General features: G+C 39.6%; 1 protein-coding gene across 14 annotated transcripts in view; it reads left to right on the top strand.

Annotated features, from left to right (window-relative positions):
• The window catches only part of IKZF1 (IKAROS family zinc finger 1), a 109883-nt gene that overhangs the window by 75516 nt on the left and 19631 nt on the right, over positions 1–14736 (top strand). For 11 of the 14 annotated variants that reach the window (XM_051799000.1, XM_051799001.1, XM_051799005.1 and 8 more), the window contains 2 exons: positions 10955–11014; positions 13042–13302. In XM_051799000.1, the coding sequence (XP_051654960.1) occupies positions 10955–11014; positions 13042–13302 (321 nt within the window). The remainder of the gene's footprint in view (positions 1–10954; positions 11015–13041; positions 13303–14736) is intronic. The other 3 variants (XM_051799002.1, XM_051799003.1, XM_051799007.1) reach the window with 1 other exon arrangement.

Below are 14736 nucleotides of genomic sequence, written 5' to 3' on the forward strand. Positions count from 1 at the left end.
GCCATATTTAGAAGAATAATGCAGTGTATAGACTCTTCCCTTGTAAACTAGAGGTATTGGTGCTGTATCTGTAGGGAAGTGGAAGAGCAATCAGAGCTGTGGGGTGGGACATTCAGTGGAGGTCTCCAACAGTCATTCCATCTCAATAACTGTTGCTGTTCGTGAGAGGAAACTGCTAACTCCTTCCTACACATGTAGCGTCACCTCTCCTCTGTCCCACACATTAGTTTCAGCTGAAGAACTAAACACTGATCACGTGTCCCAGAAGATACTTTTTAATTCACAGATAAATGGTAGGGAAAATAGCTGAAACTGTTGATATTCTCAGTGCAAGAGTATTTCAAAGAAAGTGAAGCCTTACTTACCCATTTCTTATCACGTACTAACAGCCTCCTTTGTGGGGGAATAGCCACAAATGGTTTTGAGTGTTCTTCCAACAAGATAGCTTTCATGCAGTGATGAAAAATAAATATACCACAGTACACCTTTGTGTAACACTCCTGTCTTCATCTACATGCAGGATTTCACCACTGTCTTCCTGAGAAACTACAAAATTCAGTTAGCCACCAGATAAGATAAAAACTGGAGCTTGACTCAAAAGGGGTGCATAACTGTTAGTATTGTGATATTTATAGAGGGTCATTTCTCAAGTTTGTACTTTCTACCCACCCCTTTATCGGACAAATTCTTGGTGAGAAGTCCCTGAGAAATGGTAGAGTGTAAAAAGCTGGTGTTCTTGAAGAGGTTCATGTTCTGCTTTGTATCTCCTTTGCCTGCAAATGGAGAAGAGAAAATTTTTCATGTGAATCTCAAACGCCTTCTGCTCCAGCCAAGTTTCATTCTGAACAAGCGGGACAGAACAGTACATGATCTCAGTGGAAGGACTTCCTAAGCTGTCTGCTTCATCCACTGCCAGCCAGGCAGGATTGCCCAATTAGGCAATCCCTACTCTGCTTTAGCCAATTTCCTTCTGTACTCTTCCATCACTGTTCTCCACAGCTGCCTCCAGCAAAAAAGACCATTGCCTAATCCGCCTCCTCACCCTGAGGCTAAGCATTTGGAAGCCTTTTCTTCATGTTTGACCTCCCTCTTTTCTTTCAGAGAGTTATTTGAGGAGTCCCTTCTCTTGGTTGATATGAAGATAAGGAATGGGCTGGTGGTTAGTTCAGGTTTGGAGGAGTCCAGCTGCACATAGAGCAGGAGAGTTTGGTAACTGTCTTAAAGTAGGCAGGAAAGGGAATACACATGAAATGAGTGAAAATCAGACAGGAATAGTAATCTGAAAGATTACTGTAGAGGCAAAAAGGCCAAGTCTCTATATTTTTTCTAGTTTTAAATTTTTTTTAAAAAGCCACTAAGTATAATTCCTGGTCTGTGCTTCCCTTTCTGTCACTTCTCCATAATTCTTAGCATTTCAGTTGGGCTTCTGTCTCTTGGCTGCTTCCTCTTTTCCTGCTTTCCTATATTTCATTATTTGCCTTTCTTCCTCTTAGAGTACTTTTACAACAGAGTGAGGAGGATGTGGAAATGTTACAATGTGACACACAAACTGCAGTGTCACAACTGCAGCTCTTTGGTTTCACCTCCAGGAGTGCAAAGAAGCAGGTCAGGGTGGAGAGGCAGGAGTAGGAGGCTGAGTGAAGGAAGGGAGAGATTTAAAAATAGGGAAGAGAAATGGCAAAAAAATCAGAAAGTTTCCAGCTCGGTAACTTGAGATAATGGCTTTCCATGTAGTTAAAGATAATCCCAAACTGAACCATCACTGTGTCCTTGAACACAAAGGAGAGATGCAGGTAGTGCCAGTCTAAGGGTCTCCCACAATAGTACTGCGAAAGATGAGATATAGCCATGAGACATTTCTGAACTTGCCTGTAAGAGACGTGAAAGCTGAGCAGACTCTACACCTGTATTGTGCACAGTTCATAGCATTGTCCCTTCAAAACAACAAACAAACTAATAATGGAACCTCAAAGGACAAATTATTCTCAGGGCCCATTTCTGGATGTGAAGTAAACCTTTGGAATGTGACCTGGATAAAAATGAGAAGATGCTGTAGCTTTCTTGAGATATCAGGCAGCTGGAAAAAGTCACTCCTGGGAAGTTTGCTCCAGCTACTTCCTAGGACACCCATTACTTAGAGATGAATCTCCTCTCCTCTCTTTTCTCCCTCTCCCTCTCTTCTCCCTCTCCCTCTCCTTTCTCTCCCCATTTTTTTTTTGACATCTGAGGTCCCTAGAAGCCTTTCAACTTGATTGATTTAAATTTACATCATAGCAACTGGTGTCAGTGTTGCTCCAAACTTCTAGACCATAACAGATGCTAAGGAGATAAACAACTGTGGGTTGGGAGGAAATGGGTAATATGTCCAGACTGCTGTGTGTTAGTGGAAGGAGTTAGAGGAACAGTAGATAAAGGTTTCCTGTTAAGCTGGACAAGGGGGAAGCTGTGATGTTTCTCAGCTATGGCTGCAACTGGACTGAAGTTCACAGCATTTTTGGTGTTTGCTATTTCTCCACTCCTGTCTCCCTCCCCCTGAGAAGCTCAGCTTGTCTTAAAAATCAGAATATTAATAAAAGTCAAGGAGACTTAAGCTTCAAGATAATTTAGATACTTCAGAATTGCTCTCCACTGCCATACAGTTGCTTCCAGCCTGTGGGGTGTTGCAGTGGACCAAGGATTTCATAGTCTCCCTCTGCTGCAGATGGGAAAACAATGGCTGAACCCCCTCTGAGATTTTAAATCAGAATATAGCAATACATGTCCTTTTTGTTATCTGCTTCTCTACTGATCGTCTTACAGGTTGTGTCAAATAGAGTTTGTGAGGAGCTAACAAATGCCTACCTACATGTGCATGCTAAACAGAGGGTGCTCCTGAGGTGACTGGATGTCCAGGATTCAGATATGGAGCTTGAGACAGTGGTCTGATTTCTGAGTGATCAGCATTTTCTGGGGTGATCTATTTTCTTATAATCTAGTTTCATTAGCTTCTGAAGTTGGAGAACCTCAAAATATTAGTTGCTTTTGTAGAAATCTGTTAAAGATTTATGTTAAAGTAATTGGTAGGCATATTGTAATGAGTAGAAGAGTTTAGAGAAATTTCAGCAGTATTTGAACACTAGTTAGACCATATTAGGTTATTCTCTTCTATACCTCATCCAGAAATAGGGGCTTCGATGAAAGAATTTCTGTGGTCTGAGTTATATAGGTTTCTCACATTCATAATAGTCAGTTTTGGGCTCCTTATGATAATTTATTCAAGTGATGCGATTGGAGACCATTCAGTTCAACAACTATTATTTTGAAAGCCTTTTCCCTTGAAGCTCTGCCAGCAACATGTTGACTTGGATGTTTTGTTGATCTATCCATGTTAAGAAAATGGTTGCATTTTGATGTTAAGATAGTGAGTGATACCTACCATGGTGATTGTGACTGTCTGAAGATTGTGATCTTGACTGTGTTTCCAGTGAGTTTCAAACATCAGATTACTCATTCAAGAGAGAGGTAAAGTAATTTTTAAACACCTTTTACACTCACCAGCCTAAGACGTTGCTGAGGAACTGTTCAGAGTTTGAGGAAGCTGCACCCGAGCAGATTGCCGTGTTGGTCTTTCTCCTCTGGACGCATAATGATACCTGCACCAGAAACTCAACCAAACTTCAGCTTGGAGTTCTCTTCAGCAGCATAGTTCCTTTCTGGTTTTGGAGATACACTTCAGGACAGGAATAGGGACTCCTAAATTCAGTAGTTTCAAAACACAGTTGAGGTGTGCTTGCAGAGCTAGGAAGTTCAGGTAGGATGCTGTTCCTGATATAATATCTTTTATATATTGAAAATTCTTTAATCTGAACCTCTGTCATATTTTTCTTCACATCCTTCGGAGAAACTGAGGGTTTTTTTAATAATCTATCCTTATTTTTGAGTCAGCTTTTGCAGAAAGCTAGTGAAATCTGGGTTTTTCTCTTAGCATTGTGACCCAATACAACACTATTCACCTTGCAGATGTTTGATGCCTCACAGTAGAGGCATCCAATGTCGGGGGTAACTTCTCATAGCACTAATATGGCTAAGGTTGGATTCTGTTTGGGAAAGTGTGCTTGTTTTTCCTGAGGTAAAAACAAGAAAACAGCAAGCATGAAAAATAGTCAAAAATGAAGAAAGACAAGAAGTCTCTTAAAAATGTGTACTAAACTGACTTTAGTTGCATTAGACTTTCAAAATGATCCAGATCTCTGAGTGCTTGAGAGTCTGCCAGCACCGTTTGGAGTTTCTTGCCATTTCAACACAAGAGGATTGATTGCCTGAGGGGGACTCCAGGTCCCTGTAGCAAAGCATTGTCTGGATATATGGTGGAAAAGAATAAATTTTGCCCTGAAATCTTTCTTCTCAGGAGCTACCAGATATATGCACATTGAGAGAATTTCTTTGAGACTTATGTGGAGCAATTTATGCCTCTGCCCCAGAAGTCGTAGATTAGGATTTCCTTTCCCTGGACTATTGAGCACACTATAATCAAGTAAACAGCATTTTATATTGCAAAACCTTGGATAATATTTATACAACACAAAAAGAAAGATCTTCAATAGCATCTAGAAAAATAACTGGGCGCTCAGGGTTAACAGACCTAGAACAGGCTCTGTACCTCAGCATAATTTTCTTTGCACAGTCCTGAGGGAGAACATCTACTTTATCACTCATAAAGTGATGACTATATTTGATATGCTCTAAAATAAACTTTAAAATACTCAATATCTCTGGTTTTTTTCCCCTGTGTCTGATGAGGGGAACACAGAAGACTCTGCTCAGCAATTTGTTGTCAGAGTAGTCAAGATAATAAAATTTTCATAGTGTATTCCCTCTCAAGTGCTGAAATGGCTAAGTTCTTCTCCATTTCAACCTCTCAACTCTTCTCAAAAGAGAAGACTGACAACGTACAGCCTTGGCACGGTGTCCAAAGGCACCTTCCCAAACCTAAACACAGCTGCTTTGTCTAATTTTAGATCTACTGACCCTTTGACAGCTGAGGAACTATGGACACTTGTGAAAATGTTGCCCAAGGCATCTTCATGGTACCTAAATGGTCCCTGGAAAAGTCCCTGTGGCTGTTTCACTGATAGCAAAGGCACAGCACATTAGTTGTCAACATGGATGGACTTGCAAGGTCCTGTTCCTGAGCCATTCCAGGGATGAAATTAAAGACACACAAGCAGCTCACTGAACTGGCACATGTAAAGAGTAAAGTTTGCATGGAAGGGCTAACTTTGCGTTCAGCGCAGGGCAAATGTTGGTGCTTTGAAGCAATAGACAAAACAGTTCATCTCCTTGCCTTTCCCCGAACTACACAACCAAGGGCACTTCACTGATCCCAAGTGGTATTTTTCTTGTGCAGGGTAGCAACTGTTGCCTTCAGCTGGTACAGGCCTGACCAATACCATCTTTTCATGTTCAGATTTCACAGGCTTTTTCTCTTGATCAGGCAAGCTGGAAATTCCCCCTCTAACGACAGTTCACATTAATTATTTGTAATGATCACCTTAAATGTGTTGCTGTTTTTTAATTGAGTTTCTGTATTTTTTTAAGCCCTTTGCTCTTTTTAGGGATTCCCACAGTAATGCCCAGGTGAGAACAATTTCCAGCCATGACAGCATGGCTTCATGGAATAGCCTGGCTGTCTCTCCCATCTGTGAGGAGCTTCTTTGGTCTGCCTGTTGAATCTCAACATAGTCATTCCTCTTCTCCAAAACACTATTCTTTGTGCACACTTACCCCCATGTCCTTGCAGCTGCCACGTGCAACTGCCTTTAGATGGAATTTTGTTGCATTAGTTGAGGACGGGTTAACACCCATGAATTTCACTAAAGCATGCTTTATGGAAGGATTAGAGAAGGGAGATGCCTTAAAATTTTAGAATATCATATATCTGAGGCTCTGTTGTTCTTGAGTAACTGTTGCTGTGTGGGAAAGAGCATGTCACCATGTTTGTGCCTGTAATGTTGCTGGAGAATGCAGTCTCAGCATGTAAAGCAAGAGTATTCACACAGATATACCTGTGTGAGCTGAGAATGTTTTCATATATGGTAGTGTTTTTACCTCAGTGTTTTCCCTTGTTACTTAAGGTTACTTTGCTTTTTAAAAATTTCATACTAAAGGCCCTTCTGCTACTTCCTCATCCTTTAATGCCCATGTTAAAAAAATCTGATAGAAGCAGAATAGACAAAGACTGTAAGGATGAGAATTGTTGTTCTTACCATCATTTGTCAGCAAATTTTTCTCTCCAGCGTGAAAATCTTCCCAGCTTACTTCTCAAAGTAGAAAAGTGTCAATAAAGCCTGTTACCAGCAAGTCTGCAGCAGTTCCCTAAGCTTCTCCATCATGCAACCAGTAAAAGATATAGAGAACTTCCAGTAGAGGAACCATGGGTTACACGTACATGTGGAACTTGTAAAACAGGTTTAACATGGCATTTATTGATAATGCTCTTTCTCTTGCCTTTAAAACTTAGTTTTACTTGTAATTCAGATGTTGAACATCAAGCAGCCAAGTAGTTATCAGTCCTTGGGAAAAACAACTTGAATCCAGTACAAAATGCACCAGCAAGTAGCACATCAAAGACAAGAAATATGAACTAGAAAGATATATAAAAGGCACCTAGCTTCAAGTGTATAAGTATGTTTGAGGGCATTACTTGAATCTGTCTTTGAATCTGTCTTTCTGTCTGTCTTTACTGGTGCTTTAGAGGATTCCTGCAGGTAACTAATGGGAGGTTACTGGGAGTCTGCACAATGAAGCAGAAGTCACTTTTTGTACCTAGAGAGAACATACTCTGTTGTTTGTTTTGTTCACTTGTTTCCATTCTGAACAGTTCGATCTCATTTCAGCCCCTGGAAAAAAGGTGTTGATGAGCTTTGCAATGCAGTGAAGCACAGTTCCCTGCTCCTTGCTGCTGAGAACGAGCTGTGCATGCTGATGGGCTGTGGTGCTGGCACACTGGGTGGACACCTCCCCACAGCCAGCAGCAGGGAGAAAGAGCAGTCAGGGGTGATGGCATGGGTGGAGCTCCTCACACCAGTTGTCCCATGGGAGATAGCTTATCTGTGCACGCCCGTGTTTCTGGAATAATATACATTTGATTGAAAGCCAAAATTAGAGTAGGGAAGAAATTGGCTGCCAAGACCTGATTGGCACTTGGAGTCAAAGGAAGCAGCGTGGACCCTGCAGGGAGGATCTCCTTATCCGTCAGCACCAGTCTGCTCTACCTGCAGGTGTGTCCCAGCAGTTCCCGTTACTACTCTTCTTCCTGTTATTTTTGTTACCCTTTGAAAAGTCTTTATCTTTCAGCATTTTACACAGAGAGGCACCACAAATGCTTGATTAATAGGGCAATGCAGTGCTATTTGTAGAAAGGAGAAAGCAGAAAAAGTAATTTTAAGAGCACCTCAATGTCTGCTTTTTCTCAAACCAGTTAGTTTGATCAGTCCCATCTACGTTTTTTGTGTCTTTTGAATTATACTGGAAAAGGCTGAAGCCACTGCATAACTAATTATGGTTCCTCTACCCAGACTTTTTGTTGTCCTTTTTCACATCCACATGATTCTTCATCTCCCTTCAGAAGCTCATAAGGGAAAGATACTATTAATGGAAACATAATTTAAGTTAAAGAATTGGGTTTGTTGTTGTCAAGTCAGGCTGGTGAATAATGACTCCTTAAGTATTCTGTGGACAAACAACTTGCATTTCTGGGAATGGCATCCTCCAACTGCAGCGCTCTTGGGTGTTGAAAACAGAGCTGATACCACAGTAAATGACCACGATGTAAAAAGGAAGGGGCAGGGTTTGAATTGCAGGTCCATAGCCAAGTGCTAGACTTTAGGTACACTGTAACAAACCCGAATAGCTGGTAATGTCTTCTTATATCAGAAATTACAAGTGGAATTGCTGGCAATATTCTGTTTTCTGAGTTTTGTACCTATGTAAACAAGAAGAGATCCTCTCTGCGTTTGTTGACACATGTTGATATGCTGAGGTGATTTATTTTGACCTGATAAGCTTTTTTTCATCTTATTCTGCCTTTTTAGCAACATTTTCTATCATTTGTTAGAAAGATGGTGCTAAAAGTTTTTTCTCACTGTAACAGTCATAATGTACTGTCCATATCAGTCAGGTATGATTGCTGCTTGAATAGTTAAAGTGCCTTCATGAGAACTCTTGTCGGACTTTAAAGCTACCATTTAAACAAACATCAACTAACATCAACAAAATACTTCTGGCTTGTCAAGTGGGCCATTCAAACAAAAAATTACATGCACCCAAACTATTTGCAGCAACTTGAAGAGAGATCTTTCTCTGCTGTTGGCTACAAAGTACAAGCAAGACATTGCATGGAGCCAAAATTTGGTTATCTGGGTTATTTTAAAAGGAAGGCTAAAGGATAAGTTCTTAAAGGCAGGTATATATGCCACAAGATACAGTTAAGTACCTACTAGGATAAAGGGTCAAACCCCACTACAAATAAAAGGGAGTAAGGGAACTCTCTATTGTTTAAATGCCACAGAAACTTCAGTGTGATTTCTTTTTCTCTGTTACTCTCTAAATTTCTTTGATAGCCAAGTCTCATGCTTTTTTCTCTTTAAAAATCCCACTGAAGAAGAATATGACTTGGGAGGTGAATGTCCCCTTCCAAATGGAATTTACGCAGGTACTTAGACCTATGCTGGTGCAAAAGTCTCACAAAACTGAAAGGATTTCACATCTGAAAGGGAGTCCCACAGCTAGAAGAGAAGGTAAATTGGCAACAGATTGAGAACAAATTACTAATTCTTCACATGCCTCTTTTTTCCAGCTGCCTATTTCTCTGTCCTTCGAAAGCCACCCTCTACGTCCAGTTTTCCAGGAGGTCTGTTTGGTTTCTCCTTTCTCCTCACTATTGACTCTTTCACTCATTGCAAAACACCTCCCTTCCCTCTTCACGTTGCTCAGCTCTTTCCGGGGAAGCGTGACTCTGTCTCCTCTCATATCATCCTGCCTTCCTGATTGTCCTAGCCCGAGTCTGGTGTGAAGCCAGCTACGCTGCTCTTCAATGATAAATTATATCATCTCCCCCCCCCAACCTTTGACATATCACTTTTTTTTTTTCTAAGACTTGAATAAACCAACTTTAACCATAGAATGTAGACCAGTCTTTTTAACATGAATTTCAAATGCTCTTCAGAAAATCCTGAGTGAAGTTTCCAGTAAACATCATAGAGCATAAGAGTATCCTGCTTTTGGGTACTTCTCCACAATCTGGATAGGTGAAAAGGCAGTGGGAGAGAGCTGTCAGTTCAGCGACACCAAAGCACTCCACACTCCTTGCACAGAAAAGTGGGTTTGTGTTAAACTCCCCTGAATTGCAATAATGTGTATAAAGGGAGTAAAATCCAGAGCCTTTTAAGGTCACCTCCAACCAAATTGAAGTAAATTAATTAATGAGTAATTTCTTAATGGTGTTAGAAGAGCCAATGAGAAATTATTACCATGATTTGTTATAGAACTAAGTAATGTCTTCATGTGTGTATATAGATGCAGATGTGCAAATAAATCATTTCTACAAAGACTGTATTGAGTAATTGTTTGAGAAGCCTGTACAAATGCTGAGTATGTTCTTGATCAGTGCATCTGAAAAATATGATTCACGGGTATGTATCACATCTTTGTACCTCCCCACTGTGGCAGGAGAGGGACAGGAATCTCTATCACAAAAGAAGTAGAAAACACTGTTATTTATAGTATAAGTCCTTAGGAAAAAAAAAAAAAGAAAAAGAAAGTATACTCTGCATTTCCATTTCTTATTCAGATTTAATAAAAGTCCTTATTATTTTTATTGAAATTATTTCTCTCTCCTGTTGTGTCTCCTGCATCAGTGGGGCTCACTTCACTAGTTTTCATATAGCAGACATGTGTGCAAGAAGTGTTAAGTTTGAACATGGAGATATTTTGTTTGTTAATTAGACCTGTAGGATTTCTGTGGGGATGCAGGGTGTGTTGGGTGGCCTCACTGTCCATCAGCTCTCACTGGCAAAGTGAACTCTGCACCTGAACTGAGCTCCTGCCATGAGCTGCACTGCCAAATGGATGTGCTTGTAAGGCGTCCTGGGTATCCAGCCTAGTCTGCGTGGGGACATTCATTGAGCAGTAGGGCTGCAGCAGTCCAGGGGCACAGCTGCAGAGAGCTTTAGTGAAGATTGACTGGATCAATATCCCTATCATTGCTTATACCAAGTAATGAACTCCATCATTACCTGCATCAGTGTGTCCAATGGCATGTTAATTTGCATGTGGCTGCTCATAATATGCAGGGTATAGTATATTTGTGTAACTACTTTTTTTGTAGATACATTGTGAGGACAAACCTTATAAATACAAACAAAAAGTATGCCAATATACACAAAAGTATATATATGTAAAATTGCACCCCCTCTTCTTCCATTGCATAAGACCAGCAGGCGTGAGAAGAAAATAATTCAGTTTCACTTTTTATAATAACAGAGACTAGAAACAAGAATGTATAAGAAAGAGCATATTGGCAAAACATAAATTCTGAGGAAGCTGCACTGTGGGGACCTGCATTGACCCTTTTGAGACACGTTAGCAAAAGTTTCTCTTGACTTCAGCAGGAATTAATGTGCTAGCCAGGGGAATACCCAAGAGACATGAATTCAGAAAACATGATAAAACTTGTTGGCTGCTTTGGAAGAAAAGGGCATTTTCACAAATGGGAATTGTTCTAGACAAGTCAGGATTCCCCCTGCCAGCTGTCCTGCTGCTGTTCCTCCTTCATCCTAAACTACTTGTGTTGCTTCTGTGATGGTAGTTCTGTCTTTCTCCTAGGTATTTATCTGATAGCAATAATGCCACCTTCTTTTATATTTACTGCTAGCAGTACCACAAACCAGCCTCTTGTTTGCCTTCTTTATTGCAGCTGCATACGGGGCGGAAGGCTTTAGGGACTTTCATGCAATAATTCCCAAATCTTTTTCCAGTAAGTATACTGCAAACTCAGCTCACTACAGAGCATTTCCATCTAGTTCCTATTTTTATGACTTTTGTTTGTGTCATTTCACTTCTGAATAATGTACTGCATGTACTACCAAAGAGCTTAAGTAGTCTGATCTTTTGGCTTTGTTCACATGTATTTTGTTTTAACTTAATAGAAAATCTGCTTCAAAAGCCACCTTCTCCAAATCCCTGGCAGGCATAAGTATGTGTATTTATTAATTGTTATTATTACATTATATTATTTATTTATTATTATTAAAAGGGAAAAATTGGTGTGTAAATTATGGAAAATCTTGTAATATGCTCAAGCCAAATAATTCTTTTGCTTCTGTTTGCCATGGTGAAAACAGCAATATGGGGTTGTAGTCCACTAAATTTGCAGAATCACTTCTCTTTAGCCAGTTATGCCATCTTTGTAAATCGTTGTTTGGTCATTGATTTTTTTTTTTCCATATGGCTACATTATTCCCCTTTTTAGGACATATGCTTTAAGGGAAAACTGCTTATTATGATATGCGCTTATTCTGTCTTGCATATGATTTCTATTAAAAATGCAGTGTCTGAAAAATCATTAAAATGCCTAGATTGGTAGACCTTTTAAAAGGTATCCAGTCAAACACTATTCAGAAATGTGAACACCTTTAGGCTTCTGTTTACCAGTAAGATTTTGAGTTAGATACTCTTGTCAGTCACATCCACGCAGTCCTTCTGGGACACGTGGGAGGTTGCAGGGTGTATCAGAGAAGAATTTGTCAAACCTGTCCCTTTCAAAGGAATATCAGGGTCTTTAATGCCCTGAGGTAACTATTGCCCATAGCTTATTATTATTATTACACCACCACTTTTGAATGAGCTTACCATGAAACTGCCATTCCATGGAAGGAAAAGACCTGAACTTTATTGGATAAAACAGACCAGCTTTGGTGTGGGATGGGGTGAAGGAAGAGGTTTTCTACGGTATGGAAAGTAAGACTTTGGCCAATGAAATGACCTTTTTCAGCCTAATGAAAAAGTATTTTTTCACCAAAATTACTCGATCAGAAAAAAACAGAATTAACAGCAAAGATTGCTTTTTTTCCTACACAAAACATCATACTGTCCTGTGGAGAGAAGACCAATGAATATTACCATGAACTAGTCTGAATCTTGGCCCTTTTCCTTAAAGTTTGCTGTGTTCATAGCCTCTGTGTTACCACATGTGAGGCTGTGACAAATTCACACCCGAATTCTTCTTCTGGCTGCAAGCAACTGTCACTTACGGGATTATAACACAAAGGATTTATCCAATAAAGTCATAACAGTTCTCCCGCCCACCTTTGTTGATTTGACTGGTTATTAATAGTAGCTCATGGCTGTGGAAATCCTCTCCTATTACTCATCAATCCTAATCCTTCTGTCCTAAAACACCATTGTCACTCCTAATTTCCTGCAGTGCTAGTTCTTGCTCTTAAATTCTTCCTTCCATCCTTCTCTGCCCTGGTTTCTTTATCAGTGTTTGTACTCTTTGCTTTCCCATTGTCCTTGCTTACCCCATAGAATTCCAAATATTTGGATTCAGTACAACACTTGGGATCTTCCCACCAAGCGGAAAATGTTGCATTTTCTGTTCATTTTCATCCATTGTCTTCAATTACTTACTTTCACAATTGTTTCTGACAAACCCCTGCGAAGTGGATTCATTTTAAGTTTTATTCCAGTTAGCCTGAATTGTCAAAATGAAATCTATAAATGCAAAAATCTCAAAGTGACCTAGAGATGAACTTGTAATGTTGTTTGGGTTCCCAGCTACCTGGATGCCTCGTATTTGTTTTACTGATATTCACTGTTCTTGCTACATGTGTTACAAACTCATCACATTGCCCATAGAATTTTAGTTGTGTTCATAGCTTTTGTTGTTCAGATATATTGTACATGCTGTTTAGAAGTTAACTCCTTTCATATGATTGTTTATTTGCCACAATATTTGTTCTGTAACAAAACTGAGTGGCATCCTGTATTGTTTTTTTTCAGCTGGTAATATTAAAATAGAGACTCATAGTGATGAAGAGAATGGGCGTGCCTGTGAAATGAATGGGGAAGAATGTGCAGAGGATTTACGAATGCTTGATGCTACAGGAGAGAAAATGAATGGCTCACACAATGGCCCAGGCAGCAAGGCTATGTCAGGAGTTGGAGGCATTCGACTTCCTAACGGAAAGCTAAAATGTGATATCTGTGGGATAATTTGCATCGGTCCCAATGTGCTCATGGTTCACAAACGAAGCCACACTGGTAAGGCCTGACATAGTTTTTCCTTTAGTTGACAAGAATTGGCCACATATTAGTAACTAAGACTTATTTTCTGTGTCATGCACATGTTGCCTCTTGTAAGATAATACAGCATTAGTGATTGTTTGTAACTCAGTTATTTTGGTACACTCTTTTGGACAGCACAGGAATTGAGACTTCTTCATGGAAGTCCATCTGTTGGGCTAGAAATTGTGCTATTTTTTTGGTTTGAAGCTACAAAAAATCAATTAAAAAAAAAAGGTAAAGAAGATATGCAAGTCTTGTTTAATTTCTAAGAAATTTCTAAGAATTGCTGAAGACAAACCCATTTGTTGGGTTTAACTCCAAAATTGACCCAATTGTAATGTTTCCAACAAAGCAACAAAGCTCATTATGGATCAGTGATTATGAAAGTGACTGGTAAAATACATGTTAAGAGAATGGTATTGGCAGTCATAGTAAAAAAGGGTTTAATTGTATGTCCAGTGTTTCATGGAGTAAAAGCAGGTATTGTCACTGGTCAAATCTGCACTAAAGGGTTTCCTCTGACATGCTAAAAGAGACATAAAAAAAAGACATCCATAGGGATGGCTTTTCATTATACAGTGCTGTAAATGTCTTGCCTCAATTTTCTAATTCTGAATAGTCTCAGAGTCCAAAAATGAAGAGGCTGAAACAAATGAAGAAGTAAAGACCAGGGTGAGTCTCACCTTGCCTGATATATAAGCTGTCTAAAAATTAGACTTCTAATCTAAACTCTAATATCATCCATAATCAGATGAGAACTGAACTCTAGTGTTGTGCCATACAACTTACTTTGAAAATAAATAGAGTATTTGGCATTTTTTGCATGAATATTCAAATGAGAGGGAATTTTAAAATATTTTTAAGGTAAGAACAACCTGTTTGATACTTAGATTCCACTGAAATAATTGGGCCAGTAAACACATGGATACTTTCTTCCTCCACATATCCACAGTCATGCTTTAACAACTTCCCCAGAATTACTAATGCTTGAGATTTGCAGAGCATTTTCAGAGTTTCGTGGAGAGGATCCAGGAAGAGACCCCGAATGTTGTCCATCCCCCTCGTCCCCCCTGCCCAGCGTTACTGTCTTTCATTGTAACTGTGTCTGTTCAAGCTACAGAAGGGTGAGATCTGCTGATGTAGCGTGGGTTAGCCACCTTCAGAAGCAGTACTGTTACATTGCCTGCTTCCAAGTACTCTTCACTTCCATGAGAAAAATCCCTCTGTCAGAAAAGAGCAGATAATTATTTTTATTGGAAAAGCCACAGCTAGTTCTCAGAACAGAGGCTGTAGCCTACATCCTAGATACAATAAAGTGCTTGATGGTTGATTGTTTTCCTTTTTTTTTTAATTAAATGTTAATATGATCATTTAGAAGTTGATAAAATGTGTATGAAAATTACTTGTACA

The sequence above is a fragment of the Manacus candei genome, unplaced genomic scaffold (assembly GCF_025592945.1).
Source record: "Manacus candei isolate 608988 ecotype Guabito, Panama unplaced genomic scaffold, ASM2559294v1 h1tg000049l, whole genome shotgun sequence".
NCBI classification, from domain to species: domain Eukaryota; kingdom Metazoa; phylum Chordata; class Aves; order Passeriformes; family Pipridae; genus Manacus; species Manacus candei.